Genomic DNA, 20128 nt, shown 5'->3' with positions numbered 1-20128 from the left:
CAGAGAAAACAAGGAGCGAGCCATTCTTATCCATCTGAGTGTAAATGTTGCACACACTGCAAAGGATTGCAGGCCGGTGTTTTATCTTAACAAGTGTCTAATGCAATCTTTTTCAGGAATTTGATGTTCTCTGTGCAGCACGAACAACCCATGACATAGGGGCCAGTGACGTCAGGTTGGCCCCAGACAGGGTGCGCGAGTGCGAGGAAACACTACGGGAGCGCGCACATGCGCACAGGCACAGTCTCATCTTAACATGAGCACGGGCGCGTCAATATACACACAGAGAGCAGAGCAGCGCTTTGGGTATAGTAGAAGGTGCTCTACAGTGGAAGAAACCCAGGCAGGCGCACCTTCACACACACTGAGCAGAGGTTTGCGGTACAGTTTGTGTGGCGGCCGGGACCCGATCTTTTAAAACCATGCTGGATTGACTGCGGAGGGGCAACTACAATCAATGGCTTGGCTTTGAAATCGTTCAAAATTTATTGGAAAGGAGTGTGAGATAGAGCGACAGTGAGAGAGGGGAGAGCAGCGAGGGAGAGAGCGAGAGAGTGGCGAGAGGGGTGGAAATAAAGATCCTTTCAAAGATGGAGCTTACAATGGAAAACATTGGAAATCTGCACGGTGTATCTCACTCCCATCAAACGAGCGACTTAATGAACTCCCCACACGCGCGCCAGTCGTCGGCGTCGCATCGGAACTTGGTGTCGCACGGGCGGTCAGCCATGGTGTCCAGCATGGCCTCGATACTGGAGGGAGCAGGGGACTATCGCACAGACCACGCTTTGTCTGGCCCCCTGCATCCGGCAATGACCATGTCGTGCGACTCCGGGATGAGCCTGAGCAGCACTTACACCACGCTGACGCCGCTGCAGCACCTGCCCCCCATTTCCACCGTCTCGGAGAAATTTCACCATCCACACCCACATGCTCACCATCATCCGGCGCACCAGCGACTCGCAGCCGGGAATGTCAGCGGCAGCTTCACCCTGATGAGGGACGACCGAAGCCTCGCCTCCATGAGTAACCTCTATGGCCACTACCCCAAAGACATGTCCGGCATGGGGCAGCCTCTGTCCCCTCTGTCCAACGGTCTGGGGTCTTTGCACAGCTCCCAGCAGACTCTCAGCGCCTATGGTCCTGGAGCTCACCTCTCTAATGACAAGATGATCTCCTCGGGAGGTTTCGAGTCCCATGCAGCCATGCTGTCCCGGGGCGAGGAGCACCTGACCCGAGGTCTCGGTGGCCACGGGGCCGGGCTCATGACCTCCTTGAACGGCATACACCATCACAGCCATCCGCACTCTCAGGCAAACGGGTCCATGCTGTCAGACCGGGACAGGCAGACGGTGGTGGGAGGCGGGCAGGGAGCTGGGTCAGGGCAGGTGGAGGAGATAAACACTAAGGAGGTGGCACAGCGAATAACAGCAGAGCTCAAGCGCTACAGCATCCCCCAGGCCATCTTTGCTCAGAGGATCTTGTGCCGGTCCCAGGGAACTCTGTCTGACCTGCTGCGGAATCCTAAACCGTGGAGTAAACTCAAGTCTGGCCGGGAGACGTTCAGGAGGATGTGGAAGTGGCTCCAGGAGCCCGAGTTCCAGCGGATGTCGGCGCTCAGGCTTGCAGGTGAGTGAGGAGACAGCTCCCAACCTGAGTGATGTGGAGGGATCAATTAGAAGTCAATGTGGCGAGACTGCCAATAGCTGCTCAAACAGACATTACTAGAAGTTATTAGTCGATTGTATCGAGTAAAACTTCATCATGACAGTTGGGGTGTTAAATGTTGGGGGGAAATCTATATTTTGATTGATGCAACAATCCTTGATAGTGTAAACACATGCTGTGCTACACTGGATGTGTTATAAACAAAAGAGTGGAAGCCTCTCTCAAAAGCAGACACGGTGCAAACGCCGTCTGCACATATGTGTTTGTTCTTACGCACATTTAGAGGTTTTACGCACGGACACAGCATGGATACACACACCCCTGGCCCTCTGGATCACTCTCTTTCCCTCTCACACACACGCAAACCAACAACAACAACAACAACACAGAAACAGACCAAACAAAGGGAATCAAAGAGGGATGTGACCAATATGTATTAGAGCTTGCAGCAATTACTTTAAAGGTCAAACTAATCTACACTTTGAGATCACTAAAGCTCAAATACTCAGTATTACTACCCACTAGTCAAATAAGCGCGTGGTAGCAAACAAGGATCGTCTGAGAGTCGGGGGAGCATGACCTCCTATAGATCAATATTTCAGGTCCAGGCGTCCCATTTCAGAGTAGCACACTGATAAATGATCGATTTGGACCCGAAAGACTGAGACGCAGACAGATGCGTCTCTTCTCTGGTCTGTGTTGTCTCCTCTTCACTATATCGGATGATATCTCGTCTCCAAAGCTGGTCTAGGGCCTGTTTAGCCATTCTGAGGCTGAGCAATTGCGTCTTTTCAACACGTTTGAGGTTATACATCTAGTCTCTAGACAGAAAGGACCGGGGCAGCGCGCTTGTTCAGTAAGAGACAAAGTGTGACACAAACCGTTACTGCCTCTCCATTTTCTCAGTCTGCATGGTTCGTCCCTTTCGGCCATCGTTTGGATTTTTATTGCGCAAAGATTATCACTCTGGACGCTGTGATTTGAACCCACATCCCCGCCCTCCCCTTTAAATCCTTTAACACTTACCACCTGATTAACAGGACGTAAATGAAAACGAGAGACGTCGCAGTGGGGTTAAAACAAAGATGTGAGTAAGAGGTCCCCTCTCATTGATGTTTCTGTAAAGGCCCAGTTTAGACGCGCTGCGCTTCCAAGCGTCAATCAGCTCATCTGTGTCGTATTTCAGCGAACAGTTCAATTAAGCAGATATAGTGGCATATTTTAGTTCCAGTCAATGCCCTATTGAAAAGCACTTAATGGCATGTAAATTGTTCCTTTGCGCATTTAGTGGGGTTCTGGTAAATAAAGATTTAAACACTCCACAATTGTCTCTTTAAGTGCCACTGCTGTTAAAGCTAATTGGGCTGTGGGGTTTTATATCTTCCACAGCCGGCATCTGGATACCCCCCCCCCCCCCGCCAATCCAATTGACATGTTGGAGTGGCATAGTCCTGTCCAGCGCACACCTACTGCACATTTTAATGTGGTCAGGCCCAGGGCAGCCTAGGTAAGGTGTGCACTGGGTTGTACATTGGAAATTAGGGCTGCTCTAAATATGTTTTCTGTCTTGAATCAGCGGATTTCCAGCATTAATTGTGTATTGTGCATTAACCTGTTGTCACAGAAACATCCACTTGGGCAAAATGACAAACGACTTGTATGTAAATGCACGGAGCAACATTTTACTTATTGCATTTAAAATCACCATTATCCTCGGTGCGCATGTGAGCTGGGAGTGGGAGTTGGGGGGTTGTGATGCTGAAAGTGAGGCTGGGCCATACTCGCTCGGCCACATCAATCAATAAATTCAAATTACTATTCCAAATTCATCACAGTCACACAAATCAATACAGCTGCCCTGCTTAGCTAATGTGAAAATGCCAGTGTCTGCACATACACATGACAATCTACCCCTGAAACGAAAAACAGAGCAGAGATGGGCATGTTTGGGGCCGGCTCTGTGCCCTTCACGCTTAGCATTTCCTAATGCCACGAGGGCAATGACCCACAGGCTTTCCCACCTATTGTGTTCTCTATATGCAGACCCATAACACCCAGGCCCAGTAAACAGCCTCGTACCTTTGGCTTTCTTTTTATACTTTTTGCACTTTTTATATATTTCCGAGCATCTTAAAGCACTACTGTATAAATAACTATGCATCTTAATTGTAAAGCTGCACAAGTAAGAAAGACACCCGTAAAGTGAGGTTTGGGAGGCATTTAAAGATCGCATTAACGATGAAAACAATTCGTCTTTGCATCTGTGTTGAATTCCACACTCCATCTCAATGTATTTGGTTGGGTCAATACAACCCTGATCGATAAGGATAGCCAGTGCATCTATCAATTATCCCGCCTCAGCACTCTCTCCCATTGGTCTCTCCCCCGGAGCTGAGGGGGGAGGGGTGCACCGGGAAAGGGGGGCAATGGGACAGCTGTTATTTAAAAAAAGCCATTGCACACCTTTTCTCTTCTGTAATCATGCTCCATTTGCTGTGCGTAATGCACTGTCACTCTTCTGTCCTATGGGGTTTGGGTTATGCAGTCATTCGGTTAGTATTTACGCCTGATACGTCTTTCCAGACAGATGCTGGACACCATAGAAAATATTCAATCACCAAACGTCCGGTAGCCTATATCCTCATATTTGGCGCGTTGTATTTTGCAGCAACATGAAGCGTGCTCCTGTTTCTCACTGTGGCACCAGCTACCATCTCCTACGTCTTCATTCTCTCGTGTGACAGTGATGAGGTGCCGTGGCATCCCTCAAAAAAAAAAGCGCAGTTGGTTTATTACCATTTGAATGGCCGGAGCACGTGCCATGGAGCACAGGTCAAGACCCACAGGACACAGAGGGAAAACATTGTTGAGAATGAGGGTGAAAAGGCCTCTATTCATGTTTCAATTGACTACAGGCAGTTTACACAGGCATAATCCTGGAGCAATACTCCTCCCCATTCACCGCCCCCCTCACACTGCGCCCTTTCCCCTCGGCGCGTGCATCACTGCAATGCCTATATTCATTTTCCTGGGTATATACTTTTTTCTTGAGTTGACCAGCTCCCTTCCTTACAGGCTATGCCTTTAAATTCTTATTTATTTGCATCAAGCTAACAAATGTGGAACATTGTTAAGAAATACGCCATTCATTATTGGTCCTCTGAAAATTAATTGATTAATCTAGGTATGCACGTTACCTAAGGAAGGTTACAAAGGGCTTTTTTTATGTTCCCTCTACAAAGCATTTAGTACGAAGAAGCGCATGTTAGTTCATTCCTGTGGGTCAGTTTCACGGAGCTGTCCAGAGTGCTGAAATGTGCGTACATCCACACACTTCTCTTTGTTTTGAGGACAGTTCAAGGTGGTGAACAGGAGCTTTCCCAATACATAGTTGCTAGCATTCTTGTAGGCCCTAAACACCATTATTTCATCCAACAGCTTCCACCCATCGATCAATATTACAATCCTCAATCGCGTCAATCACATCACCCTGCACCCTACTTTCCAGTCCAGCACGAAGCCAACCGGGGGTTCCATTTAAATTACACCTCTAGATTTTTTTTGTGGGAGCTGCTGAATTCAATCCGGAGCTCGTCTTTATTTTGGGATACTCACCAAAAGTATCCAAGAGCAATAAAAATAGTCAGAAGTGGGTTCTTTTTTTTGGTCATTTAAACCAGGATAATGGGTTTACTTGGATTGGGCATTAAGATGTGATTGATGCGTGTTAATCTTAAACAGTTTTTTTCCCCCTCCATGAAGAGATGGCTTGATGTTAGCCTGCGAAATGATCGATTGGTAGTTTAATAATTGATGTGTGAGGGGAAGATAGGGGGGTAAACAGTGCAGCTGCGGTTTCAGAGCCTCGTTGTTCGTTAAGCACAGCAACGTGTGCTGTAAGTACTGAGACACGCATGTACAAGCATCGCCTTTGAAATTCTCTGGTGGGAGAGCAACAGTCCTTTTCTTGAGGTTATAGCTCGAGGCTATTTTGTTTAAATCCCGGGTTCAGTGCAGCTCATTCTAGATGTAATGACATCTCACGCACCATCATTATCCGAAAGCCGCTAATGAAGAGGTTGGCTGTATGTGGTGGAGGGTAAAGTCAATTAATTCAGCTTTACATTTGCATACATATTCATGTTGTAGGCTGATATGAATATTCATAAATGGATGCATTATGGGACGTTGTAGCCTATGAGGAAAAACACCTACACATACACCCTAAATTGTGTTTTTTTTTTTTTTTTATCTAGATGACCTCAACTAGAGGCCGCAGTTCCAGTAAAGTTCTTATTTATAACTGCGTGTCTGCATAACACAGGACAATATCATAGCAGCAGCTACAGCCTGCATACGTGTCGCGTCTCTCCTGTGTGTATGTGATCGGGATGTAGAGTGCGTCTGCGCCACATTGTTAAGGCCGATCTGGCGAGCCCTGGATCTGTATCGATTTCCATTCCCCCGGCCTCTGCTTTCCATCTCTGGAGCTGCGCCATGCAGCCATGCAACCCCCTCCATCTCCACCATGCAACACCATTTCTCCCATTAACAACTCACCCTTCATAACACACAACAGAATGACTAATAAACGCGTGCTCTCACGCTGACTCGTTGCACACCTCGCCGCATGCTCCGGTCAAAACAGGCAAACAGCTGAACAGCTAAAATTGGAGAGGTTTTATGATTGCGTTCTATTTCTGTGAAGGAGACGGATTAGCAGCATGAGACGACTCAAAGTTCACAGACGGTTAACCTCTTTTCCTTCATTATACTTCCCACCCACACTCTGCCGCCCTGCACATGCTGTTCTGACCAAGTCGACCTTAATATTCAAAATAATGTAATTTTAATAGAAATCAAATTAGCGACAGAAGCAGGAGCCTGCACTGTATCCCACGTCTTCAACCATTTCTCTCTTAACCCCCCCCCCCAACACACACATAACTCGTTCCAATTCACACGGGGGGGCGTGCTTAGCAATTATAAATGCAGTAAAGGTCTGGACTCTGTACAGTCTCGAATATCGTCTCTTCTATTTTAGATGATCAATTCATACGCTACTCCGTCGCCCCCTCGCCAAACCGGATCGATTGGAGAGAATGACCTTTAAATCAAATTGCTGGCAGAGTCGACTGAATGCACGCGGCTAGCGTCAAAGGGTTAATGGCACCGCGTGCGTCCCCCACCCCTCCCTTTCCACGCAAAAATACAAAGAGCCCAAACTTAATATTAATTAAGATGTCATCATTAGTCCTTGCGCTCTGTAGTCAAATGGCTGCACAAAAGGATTTGAAAGTGCGGGACGAACGCTGTGTCAGTGTCTCTGTGTGAAGATGCCCTATGAAGACTTACTGTGGCTTTTGACCCGCCACAATCTGCAGCGGTTTACACAAGAGCCAAAGCAAGTGACGGTTCCAAAGGGCAGGCTGTTGTGCAATTAAAATGATGACCAGAGCAGCACATCAGCATTGTGTCGATGGCCCGCTGTTATGTAACGCAGGGATGCCCCCCCCCCCCCCCCCCAAAAAAAAACCCCTGTGCGTCCTGCCACAGATTCCCTTCTGCAAAATTTGACAGTTACAAAAGAATCAAGAGAGTTAGTTAGTTTTATCAAATTAGATTTTTCCTGAGCAAACATTTACCAGAAACAGTCAGGTAACTGGGATTGTGCATGTGTCGGATGTGTGATGCTTTGGGAAAGAAGTAAGGGATTACTTTTTTTGTGGGGGGGGGGGTTAAGTCGGCGTCCAGCTGCGCTGATGCAGCAGCAGCGTGTCCTGCACACTGGCTGCTTATCTGACGCCCTGGCAGGCTATCAGTTATAAAAGACCCGATAATGGCTTGTTTAATGCGCAGCCTAGAACACAAGGCAAGGACATTGTCCACGCAATTAAAGAAAAGGGGAGGCACGAATCCAATTGAACACTAGTCATTTAATCTCCTATTAGGCGTTTAAAAAGTCGAGAGAAATATATCTGTATGTGGAAGCAGAATATGTCACCTATTTATTGTGTGTGTGTGGGGGGGTCATTTTGTGAAAAAGAAGAAATTAGTAAAATACATATATTTTCCTTACATCAAATAACATTGTCTCTTGCGGTTTTGTTTCACTCGTTGAAGGAAAAATAATATTGTGAAAGCCTATACAAGACAAATGCAGTCTGTGTGTAGTTTCGTTTTGGATTGAATGTTTAATCTGCGCCTGAAACTAAAGCAGAAGGTAAATATTCAGATTCTTTTGTTGACAAACAGCGTCTCGAGCCCACCGGGTGATTTTTTTAATGAGAACCTACAGATGGTTTGTACCGAACCTCTGTAAGTCTTTCTTCAGGGTCGATCAAAACAAAACCGCAAAACGCCCGCGCGCGCACACACACACACACACACACACACACACAGCTTATCGTACCCACAGATGCAACCCGAAACTCCGGTTGGGCAACCCCACACAGATCAACAAAGGAACAAAACGACTGTGAAATCAATTGATGAATGAATCGATGTCAGTGCATACAGCCTTCATATTACATGTTATTAAATATAACGAACAGGCTGCGGGCTTTTCTACAATTAAATACTTTTAATTTTGTTGCTTTACTGAGCCGATAAGAAAACGCTGACTAGTGTTTATTCAGTTAGCTAGATTTCTGAATGTTTAGAAAATCACTGCAAGGTGTGTGTGTGTGTGTGTGTGTGTGTGTGTGTGTGTGTGTGTGTGTGTGTGTGTGTGTGTGTGTGTGAACATTGTTGACAAAAATAACATCCTACAGATTAACAGACTGCAGTCTTAATACTGTTTTACATTAACAATATGGATTCTAAATTATCTTAAATCTAATTATTATTGACTTTCTTATTTTTCTTATTATCCTTATCATTATAATGATGATTATTATACCACAGAAGATTTTTATTATTATTATTAGTCGGAAATGTTGCACACAGAATTAATTATTAGGATTATTTGGAACTATCCTAAAATAAATAAAGAGATTCAGAAGAATTTTACACTTTTAAAATGTATATTATTATGTATTTGATTTGTAAAAATGGCCATAAATGGAGCTTCGTGAAAATGAACCCCCTAAAAAAGAAAAACACATTTTTTTTTAAATTTCAAAACGATAAGCATTGAGGAAAATAGACCATATAAATGCAGTTAGGTCACTACAATAGAAATATTCCTGTTGACTCTCTCTTCATATGATTGAGTGAGGACTGTATTGAATTAAATCTTAGAAAATTCCCTGCAAATTGAAAACCTGTCCGTCTCCCCGTGAAGAGTAAACAGTATCATCTGACTGCAGATCAGTTTGCTGATTGTCCTGCGACAAAGAAGAAACGAGCAGAGGCGTGACAGGTGCGACATTTCGACATTTGAAGTACAACATATTTCGATAAATCATGTGATTACAAAATCTGTGCACCTCAACACTAGTGGTGTTAAAATAGAAGAAGGCAAACTTTGACCTAATTGACCTCTGGATATCCGGCGAGTCCCGCAAGACTTTGGGCTTGGAGATAATCGTGAAGCATCCTCACAAGAAAAAACATAGTTCAGGTTAACTTTCTTTTCATTTTCGACCTCACACCTGTTTGTTTTCGTCGTGTTTCACTATAAATGAGCCTCTGGCAGATTTAGGCAGCTTTAAAAGGTGTTTAAATCTATTCAGCAAATAAAAAGAGGTTAAAGGGAGTTTGAGTCCTGGCACCGCGTGAACCCCAGACGTGCGCGTCTCCATCCCCTGCTCACACACACCAAATCCGAAAGACATTTCTTTATATGTTCATTTATTGCAATTAATTGTTTACGAAGTGACTTGCATTTTAAAGCAGTTAAATAGTTTATTTATTTGCTACATTTAAAAGCTGACTAATATTTTTCGTTTTTCTTTTAACATTTCATGTACATTCATGCCACTGCCATCAGAATTTCAATGGGAGCAAAGTAAAGACGCTCCTGCAATTAATTCATAAATGACACAACACACACATCGGGCCCACACCTGTTGTCTGTGGAAAAAGAAACTGTGGGCCCGCCTGTCTCTACAAAATAAAGCATCATGATCATTATCGCTATCATGCATAACTGGTCAAAGCAATTATGAATGAAATCAATGATAATCGCAGATAAGAGTATAACTATAACAATGGAGCCACTCATACAAATAAGTGGCACACGCAGACCAAGGCAAAAAAAAAATGCAGGTTAAAATCTAGTCATATGGGTCTTTCAATGGCTCAGCGCATTTAATTATCTAAAACCTCATAAGGAGTGTGATCATCACAGGCAGCAGCCTTTACCGATTATTGATTTTTTAGTACTATGCAATTTCTTAGATTTACCACTGGGTTGCTAATAACACGTTGGTGTGAAAACAAAGCTGGATAAAATTATATTTTATAAGGTCTCAAAATCTCAAAATGCCAGGGAGAACGTGCACTGTTTTTGATTTACATTTAAATCTAAACGTAATGCAGTGCAATGCATGGCAGTGATGCAGCACGTCTAAAAGGTAAAAGTAAAATGTTGCACACAGGCAATCTGAGGCTTGGAGCACTGAGGTGGGATGTGCATGGGCGAAGGTGTAACTGGGTTCAGGTTGAGTGTTATTGAAGTGCGGGAGAAGAAATGCCTCGCGGCTGAGTCGCCGGGAGAAGGCAAACAAACAAATTGTGTCGCTTTATCAGTATATTAACACCAATTCTCACTCATTACATTAAGGGGTATTGAGCTGGAAGTGTTTTGGCTTGGCGAGAGAGAGAGAGAGAGAGAGAGAGAGAGAGAGAGAGAGCGCTTGGCATTGCCCTGCAGCCGGAATGAAATAAATGCCACAGTATAGAGAGAGGGCCGTGCAGATACACACGCTATCAATCTTTAGGGCAACAGCCCATGCAAAACAGCACAGACATAACTTAATAAACCGACGTTAGCCTGAACATCAAATTGCCCAATCATGCTTCTTACAATCTGGGGAAGAGTGCAAAGCAAACTGGCCCCGCATAGATTATTAGTGAGGACTGGAATGCTTTTTGTAGAGTGCGCGCGTGTGTGTGTGTGTGTAAACGCGCCGAACCGTAACCGGTAAACATGTTTATTGGTAAATTAATTCAATCAGTGGACATTGACCCTGTGGATTCAAACCGGGGGCAGAGTTTGTAAACCGAAGAGCAGGAATAGGCCTAATTCCAGATGCAGATGTGTGGTCGTGGCTTCAGAATCCACAAGGCCTACAAGCACAATGTCAGGCCGTTTGACTTTCTCATCATGAGCAGGAAGGACAGGGATGATCAATATATGATTAATGTTCAAGATGGATTCACATCTGCAGGGACAAGTGAGGCCCGCAGCTGTGAACACGCGGTAAACACACGTGGAAACAGGTGATGATCATTTACTTCTGCTCCTCTCAGACCCGCTCTGGCTTTGTAAAGTCCGCAAAGAAAGCCGGATCATAGCGCTTCCTTCCTGTGTGTGTCTTCGCGTCTCCACCCCTTCATGAATCTCCTCTCCAGGCCCACTCCCCCTCCCTCCGAGGCATAATTAATTGGAAGAACTGAATTTCACACACGAATTATTCACGAATCTATCGATCAATATTGAACACCCAGGGCCTTTCTCTTAACCTCGCTTGGTTTGTCGTGAAGCAAAGAATATTAATGTCATCAATGAGAAAGAAATGGGCCTAAGTTATACCGTTTCCAACCGAGCAGCAAGGATAAGTTGAAAAATCCCTCATTAAGGAATTTGATAGTTTAAGAGAAAAAGACTGCGTGGCCCCCAAGTCGATTCAGGAGGCCCTTGAATTGCCATTCATAGGGATTAACCGGGCTTCTGCTTTGCATCCATGGGGGAAAATATTACAATAATATTATAGTGAATAAAAATGTTTTTAAAAAGTGAACCAAACACGCAGTAAAACAATGAAACCCGGGGATGAACATGCGTGTGTTAATCAGCCTTTATATGTTTGCAAGGAGCATGAGGGATCCATTCAAAGTAGGTCAGCTCCCGTTCACAGCTCCATACAGCCAGTAATAGAAATCTCATTTCTCACTGCCCGTGTAGCAGCAGCAGGGTGTAGCCTACACCTCAGAAAAAAACACTCAACACCAAAACAGGATTTCTGCTCTTGTCCGGTTGCTCTTTGTGCATGAGTTTATGTCCGCCTCTCCACTCGGTGCCTACTGTAGCTCTAAAAGCTGCAATGATCGATTTTTTTTTCTTTTCTACGCTGAGCTTGGTTCAGTAATCAGGGCCCCCTTCCTCACCGATCGATCGATATTGATTACTAAATCCAGCGCCTGTAGCAAAGGCAGCGCACTATGGCGCCCCGTGCAGCCGGGCCACGGCGAGAGCGACACCTGCCGACAGAAACGGCACAAAGCAAGCGGTCGATGAGGAGGCAGGACGTGACTCTCTGGTGGAGAAAGAAGCTGGGACTGTCTGAGCTTGCTGTGGAGGCACATTAAGAGAGAAACACTTCTCCCCTGGCTCACTCTGGAGCCAATGTAGTTCTTGTACAAAAACAAAAAAGAAATCTAGATTTGGGATGTTTGGGCATTTAAAGAGAGAAATGTGAAAAATGTTATTAAAATACTGACCGGCTGTTTCCCAAACATTTCTCCCACAAACAAATCCGTTCTGTAAATAGACAGATCCAGTTGATTTTACTGCCTGTAAATACACATAGTGGCAGTGAGACTATTCATTAAAAAACATAAAAAATAACAATGTTGCTTATAAAAAGGTCCTGTGATTAATTTTCAATATAAGAGAAAAAACTGTATTTATGTAAAAATCATAAACTTCACATTATAAGGTACGGCCAGTGTGTGTGTGTGTGTGTGTGTGTGTCTGTGTGTGTGTGATAATTACCTCTACAAGGTCACACATCACAGCAGGAATACTTCAAACTCTGGAGGGAAGTAAAGGTATTCAGGACAACAGGAAGCTGCATGAAATAAATAGAAACTCAATGTGGACATTTTGAGATAGTAATTAAATTAACTGTCTTGCTCCAGCAGGAAAAAACAGAGGAAGTTATTCTAAAATCAAGGTATAATATTAAAAAAACTGTTTACCAATACATATTTGTAGTTAAATATATTTTACATATTAATCATGTAAGTCAAAAGTTGCATAAAAGTAATAAATCTCAAAAATTTGTTAAATAAGTAGTGTTTTCACTTTTTACAATACTCACAGTGAATTCACATTACCCCAGCACTGTTTTAGAGCAGATGTTTAGTGAGGTTGAGGTCTGGGTGACTGTGGAGGGAAAGCAGTGCTTGTCAGCGCTACTCGCTGCTCCTCCTTGGTCTTCAAACAGGTTCCTGTTACAGAGCCTCTCTGCACGTATAGGCTCTTTGTCCTGCTGGGAAACGAATTCTCTTCCACACAGGTTACAGCCAGAGGGGATGGCATGTCTTTGCTGAGTAGAAGTGGTACAGCTTTGGTTGGGGGAGCTGATGCAAGTCACCAAATAAGAAGAGCATCCTCACATGTGGACAATTTCTAAAATATTTGCTCATGTCCGCTTTGTGATTACAAGCGTAAAGTTGAGACAAGAACCCAACCATCTTTTACTAACTAAAGTACGTGTTATCAGCTGATTTTGTTTCTTGGATGCAGATGTCGTTCTGTCTTTGTAGCAATGTCAGCTTAATATGTTGGTTGCTAGTTATAGTCCCTTTAGGTGACCACACCAAGTAAAAGTGTATGTTTTGCTTTGGAATGTCACATTATAGACATTCAATTAAACTGCAGTATGGTGCTGGGATAAATTTTCACCACTGAGGAGAACAATTTGACCTCAGATGGTTACATTTCTGGTTTAATTTAATCTCTTCTGACACTGGCAGGGTTAACTGACAAACATGATTAAACATTGATCAATGCTAAAACACAATTATGTATGAACGGCATGCCGACGTTAGTCCCTGGAAACGCTGGATAGTTTCTTGCTTGGTATGTGGTTGTAGGATAGTGGCACTCGAATGATATGATATGCAAGTGCTAGTTATGTTGTTGTATTTAGAGCACCGTCGTTAAAGAAAAAGACAAAACACTGAAGCTTTAATTAATGGTAAGTCTTGCTCGTCTTATAGCATCTGACCTACTGAGACTCAACTCACTGTGACAATGTGAATTCCAAATGATAAAACATCCTCCTTCTCCTCCTCATCATCATCACCATCCTGACTACATTTAATCCCATAATAAATCAAAGCATTATATATGACGATATACATACTGTAAATACAAGCATGCATTTAGACAAATTTGTACGTGGCATATTAGCATGTGTGCATTTGTGTGATGTATATAGCTGCAGTGTTGATGTGAAATATGAATATGATGGATGGGCCCATGTGCAGGTTAGACATCTGTAGTAAACAGATTGGACTGCAATGGCTGATCAATGGGCTCTGTTCCACTGTAATTAGACACACAGCGCCATTGCTTGGCTCCAGCCACTTCAGCATAATCACACCGCCACCCCCCCTACCCTCCCCAAACGCACACATCCCCATGCTCATGCACACACACACGTAGGACATAAGAGAAAAAAAAAATCTTAATTGTGTCGAGACACTCACGCACACAGCATGAGAGTGAGACATTACTGAAGGCGAGTATGAAAGTATCAGACAACACTGACGGCAGCAGGTGGAGACCCAGGGAGGGATGGCATCTCTCTCTCTCTCTCTCTCTCTCTCTCTCTCTCTCTCTCTCTCCAATTTGCTCTTGTTTTCTTGAGACAGTAGGGAAGCTGAGAGGGACACACAGTCCGTTCTGGCAGGATTCGATCCTCAGCCAGCAGGGGAACATGTGGCTGCAGAGGTGGTGCCTTAACCTTCCACACACAACTCCTCCTACATCATCTCTGGGCGCCAATTTCTGCCTTTTTACACTGCACCTGTCTGCTGCTTTTCCACCCGTCTCCTTCAAATACTTTGAGTTACAACACACTTACCCACAATACAACGTTCTATTAACTATTAATTTCTGTGTTCGCTACCTACAACCCCACCATCCCCTCAGACCCCCTCCCAAACGTAAAAGAGTACACTCAGTGTGTTTTCTTTTGAAAATTGCTCTGCGTATGGGAAGGGGCTCATAGCAGCCGGTGCATGCACCTCTCGAGTGTTTGTGTTTGGGGAAGGGGGCGGGGTGGTGGTGGAGTGGGTTATAAATACCCTCTCAGAGCTCAATAGAGTGGGCTCCAGTGGGCTCTGTTTGAAGTAGCAGACTGTAGACCTGCTGGGGGGGATTCTGACCTCAGTCCCTACAGAGAACCCCCCAATTCCTACAGCAAAGTCGGTCAATATCTCTCTTTCTCCTTCACTCGCCGCCCCTCCTTCCTCTTCTCAGCTCCTCTCTTTGGCTCCTATACACACACACACACACACTTTGTCTTACTCCTCCACTTTTTCTGTTCTTTTCTCTGCAACCTTTTCTTTCCCTGCATCTGGCCTTCCTCTATCTCTCATTTCCGCACACACACCCGCACACAAAATGCTTACTTTTGTGCAACAGTCACTCAGTCCCCCATTGCGACTCAAACTGCATTAATATTGAATCAAACAGCAGTGTCTCCAGCTAGCAGGCAACAGCCAGTCCCCCCAACGCCCCCCTCCCCTCCTCGCCCCATCTTTCTCTCACCGCAGGCTGGCTCCCTGTCTGCACTCTGCAGGATGGAAGGAATATTCCCACTGGGAAGGAGGCATGGATTAGCTTTAAATCAACTTTAATATGGCAATAGAGATGGAGCTGTAGAATATCTGCTTGTGTATAAACTAGTTTTTATGTGTTTAAGTATTGGCTAATGATACATTTAGTTATTGTACTTCCCTCCACCTTGTGTCTTTGTGATCTAATCATGAAAATAATTACTTTTGTATATTTACCTTGCTTTGTGTTTCCTTTCCCCTCTTTGCCTCCCACTCTCATCCCCATCCCTCCCACCGCTGCCATCCACACCAAGCCTGCAAGCGCAAAGAACAGGAGCAACACAAGGACCGCAACACGGCGCCCAAGAAACAGCGCCTGGTCTTCACCGACCTGCAGCGGCGCACACTCATCGCCATCTTCAAGGAGAACAAGCGTCCATCCAAGGAAATGCAGATCACCATCTCCCAGCAGCTCGGCCTGGAGCTCAGCACCGTCAGCAACTTCTTTATGAATGCACGTCGCCGCTGCGTGGACCGCTGGCACGACGACCATGGTGCCAGCCCCGGGCAGCCGGGCACATCCGCCACCACCTTCTCCAAGGCCTGAGAGGAGGAGAGGACCTTCAGAAGGCCGAGGAACCAGGCTGGAACAACAGGCAACATGGAAAATTGGATGAGAAACCTGTCTATAACAACCCTACCTGGCCTGGACCCTCTGAATGTGTCCTCTGCTCAAAAATCCTTTGTGCCATGCAATCATCTTTTTTGTCAGTCAGAATTTCAAGCTCTCACCTGAAACAAGCATAATCTAAAGGTGAATTGTGAAGTCAGGTCCACTCTGCATTACTCACATAAGGACAATCATTGATTCTGTCTTTTTGGAAAGGAAATCATTTTTATGGCATCGGACAAAGTTAAGAGACACCAAAGATATGATGTTTTTGTTGGACGGTACCAGACATATGTCGGCCTCCTTCACCACCCGAGTAGCCACTGATGCGGCTTTTCCTCCCAACTCACCTCCTTTGTGTCTGCCTCTTTTAGTCTCTCTCTCATCCCCTCTACGCCGGCAGACGGAAGCAACAAGGGCGAAAGTACGGCAATAAATCTGACAACAGAACAGCACATAGCCTTATTATCCAAGCCCCATCCTGCACACACAAGGCCGTCATAAAGAAAATAACGCAGCCTATGAAAAAAACAACAAGGCTTTCCGATTCTCCGCCTCTACCTCCCCCCTCCTCCGGTAGTCTCCTTCATTCCTCGGCCAAAGGTATTCCCTGATGGCCAGCCATTTCAGAGAGCAGCTCAGCCTGAATATACGGCAAACTAATGAATTGAAAAATGAATCGATGCAGACAGAGAGAGCGGGGCCTTGACCCCTCCTGAAGGTGAAACTCAAGACGCTCCGCAGTAGATACTCAGGTCTTCCAGGCCCAGGTCTATATTTTTTGCACAGATGTTGGAGGCCTGTAGGGAGACATGTCATTGTTACTCTTAGCCTGAGCCTAGAGTCTGTGTTTCTCTGACTAAAGGGAGAGGCGGGTGAGATGTCTGGACATGCTCTTTGTTCTGCTGGGATCTTTTCCTCTGATCAATAACTGAGAACCAAGCGACAACAACACGCTCGGGCATCCAGCCAACTACATTACAGCTGCATATGAAAAGCAGAATGTAAGAGGAGCACACGGAACCCACTGGAGATGGGGACACAAAGGCCTCATAGCAGCAGCAGCAGCAGCAGCAGCAGCAGCAGCAGCAACAGCACACCTCTCCCTCCCAGGTTCTGCCTGTGCTGGCAGGGCAACAGTGCCCCCTGCTGTCGATAGCAGAGACCTGTATCTAGCAGAGCAATGGGGCTCAGAGTGGAGGAGAGGGAGGGAAGAGCCACTAGATGCTGAGGAGAAGTCATGGCACAACACATTCAGGCCCACACAGCTCTTTGAAGGCGGATCAATAGCTAACCATTATCCTATTGTTGTTCCTCATCCAACCAGCACTGGTGAAGCCGGAGGAGGGGGATGGTTAAACTGAATGCTGAAAATGCAGGGATTTAGCAAAGGCAGGGATTTGTTTAGCCAATCCGAATCTTACAGAAACCGCAAAATACAAGTACAGAAATTACACAAAGAGGGTATAGAAAAGTACAACAGAGTAAAAAGTAACAGAAAGGCTTACTGAGACAGACACATTTGATTATTTCGGGAGGTTTCATATATTGTCAAATCATTCTTCCATCCTTTCATCCAATCTGTTTGCAAAAAAAGGCTCTCGACAGATGTGATTCAAACCAATTCTCCTGGCTAATTCCCACACAAGGGTTATCAGAAGCTAACCCAAAGCTAACCACCACACCCAGCTGTCAAAATGCTACAATAATTAGTGCCAATGCTTACTGCCTTAATGCGAATCAAAGAATATGGTACTAGGGTTCACACACAGCGACAGTGTGCCCCACTGATGACGGGCGGTGTGTGCCATAGCAACCAACAATCAGCTTTTAACTGAATTAAAATATACTTTTTTAGTAAAAAAATGGAAAAAAAGAATCAGATTTTAAGGCATACAATAACCAAACCTCAAATGACAAGATACCACACATACAGTATGTGTTACAAATAGAAAATGTCTCCAACACATAACTGGACACATTTTGAAGAATAAAACTCTCATTCTATCTTTGGTTCTCTACCTCCTCTGTCCCTCTAACCCCATTGCCCCCTTCTCTTTCTCTCTTCCTCTCTATATTGATGCGGGTATTTAATTAGTACCATAGACACAAAGTTTCTATTTCTTGTTACTATTGTGCTCTGTTGTGCTTAAGTAAGGCACCTTGTTGATAAATCAAAAACAAAAAAGGAAGGACTTTTTAAAAGGAAAAAAAAGAGGGATGCAAGGACCGAGGCCAATGAAGGACATATTTTTTTTTGCGTTCTATGTGAATATAGACTCGGACGAGACATCTACACATGAGAAAGAGAGAAAAAAAAAAGAACAACAGGGAGCTGCTGAAGAGAAGAATAAATGACGGACACTCTCTCTTTTTTGGCATTTCATGTTGGAACTGTGGTACTCTCAGCCCCCTTTAAGCTGAGCCCCACGGATGGGGCAAAATGGAGGGGGACAATACATGACCTCCAAATGTCCTGGCTGATTCAGTGTGTTTTATTGGAGGGTGGGTGGGGGTAAAGCTCGGGACCCAATAGATATCTGTATGGTCTTAAGATGCAACTGTAGCATTTCCAACAATGTAGTCAGATTAGCGGTGCAGATTAGATAAGAGATGGACATTGTAGAGGAGTTGATTGAGAGGTACTGACAAACTTCACGTTGCTGTAAGCAGTGAGTTAACGTCACCAAAGGATGATGAGCTAAAATCGATTTGTAGTATACAGTTCAGTGAGCATAGGTAAATAGCTAGATTCAGCTCTAGGTATTAGGCTGACAAAATGACATTTGTTTGTAGTGAGAACCAATGTGGCTACCTCACTAAGCTGAGTGGTTTGTGAAACCGCCACTAATACCAAAGATACTGCAGCCTACCAGTCCCAAACTGCCTAGGGGGACACACAAACCAAAAAAAAAAAGAACACGAAAAAGCCCCCCCTCTTTGCCCAGAACCGTTACAGACACACTGACGAAATAACACACACACATGCACATTCGTACTAACAGCGCAGTCAGACTGCATCGTGCCACATAGGAGGAGGTGGCTGCCTTGCAGACAGAGTTGAGTGCCTTTTCCCTTCAACCACGGGTGGGACTGCACTGGACACACACACACACACACACACACACACACACACACACACACAGCCAAGCGTGTGCATGCATATAGCTGCACAGCCATTTATAAACATGCACTCACATTCAGACAATGCACCCATAATTGGATGGACAGAAAGGGGGGCCAAAGAGAGGGACACAGACGGGGCTGTGTCAGCATTTTCTCCTATATTGACTTTCCATCTTGATACACTAGAATACAAGCACTTTATCATGTAGAAAGTCTATAAAACATTTTCTATACGCTATTTATTTGAAACAAAATTATATGTTACTCCTTAATCTGTCAGTCTTTGTTACTGTATCTTCTAGTAGCTCACAGCCTTTGTGTTTAGATTTTTTTTTTCTCGGCCCGGTGTGCTTAAGACTCTCAGCCACTTTACCTCTCTCGCATCAGAGATATTTTTGTGTACCAGAGAAAGAGAGGGGTAAAATGGCAGAGGCTTTAAGCGCTCAGAGGGCTGCTATTGTAAAACGTTCCCACTAATGTCTCTTTCTCTCTCTCCACTGCGTGCAAGCACAGAGGCTGCACTAGAAAAGTGTGGAAGTCTCACTGACAGTTTATAGACACAAATTCTCTCCTCCCTCCACCTTGTCTGTCCAGTCGACCTCTCCCCCTGGCTAGTGCTAAGACTCGGTAGGCGTGTGTTGACAATTAATTCTGAAATACCTCAAAAACCTTTCATGTAAACTTTATGTAATTTAGACTGAAAATAATAATGCTAATGATAACAATGATTATGAAACTATGATACTATGATAGTTAGTTTTGGAACTTGTGACTTGAAGCTTTATACTGTTAAATTCCTTTTTAATTGTTTGCTCATTTTTCTCGTATGTTCTCTTGTTTGTTTTTGCTACGGCATGTACTTACTGTTTTCATAAAGGAAAAGACATTGTGAATGTTTCTGTGGAGGGTTACATGAGAAAAGAGGAGACAGAAGAGAAGGCTAGAATAGAGAGAGAGAGGTGCGAGAGCTACTCACTTTAGATG

At 44.6% G+C, this 20128-nt stretch overlaps 1 protein-coding gene across 1 annotated transcript; it reads left to right on the top strand.

Annotated features, from left to right (window-relative positions):
• Positions 1 to 395: 395 nt before the first annotated feature.
• Positions 396 to 16080, top strand: onecut3a (one cut homeobox 3a). The gene is made up of 2 exons (XM_038716176.1): positions 396 to 1627; positions 15613 to 16080. Exons 1-2 carry the CDS (start codon positions 591 to 593, stop codon positions 15953 to 15955), a joined length of 1380 nt encoding a protein of 459 aa, XP_038572104.1. The 5' UTR covers positions 396 to 590; the 3' UTR covers positions 15956 to 16080.
• The last annotated feature ends 4048 nt before the right edge of the window (positions 16081 to 20128 follow it).

Source organism: Micropterus salmoides, unplaced genomic scaffold (genome assembly GCF_014851395.1).
Source record: "Micropterus salmoides isolate LMB-PRFRI ecotype aquatic unplaced genomic scaffold, ASM1485139v1 Ms_hic_scaffold_13, whole genome shotgun sequence".
Lineage (NCBI taxonomy): Eukaryota > Metazoa > Chordata > Actinopteri > Centrarchiformes > Centrarchidae > Micropterus > Micropterus salmoides.
The sequence above is the reverse complement of the archived record's forward strand: the minus strand, read 5'-3'. Positions and strand labels throughout refer to the sequence as shown.

Excerpts from the sequence above, each read along its gene's own strand:
- onecut3a (XM_038716176.1), top strand. The coding sequence starts at position 591 with ATGGAGCTTACAATGGAAAACATTGGAAATCTGCACGGTGTATCTCAC. Across the intron at positions 1,628-15,612 it reads ATGTCGGCGCTCAGGCTTGC|TGCCTCCCACTCTCATCCCC; the intron begins AGGTGAGTGAGG and ends CTTTCCCCTCTT.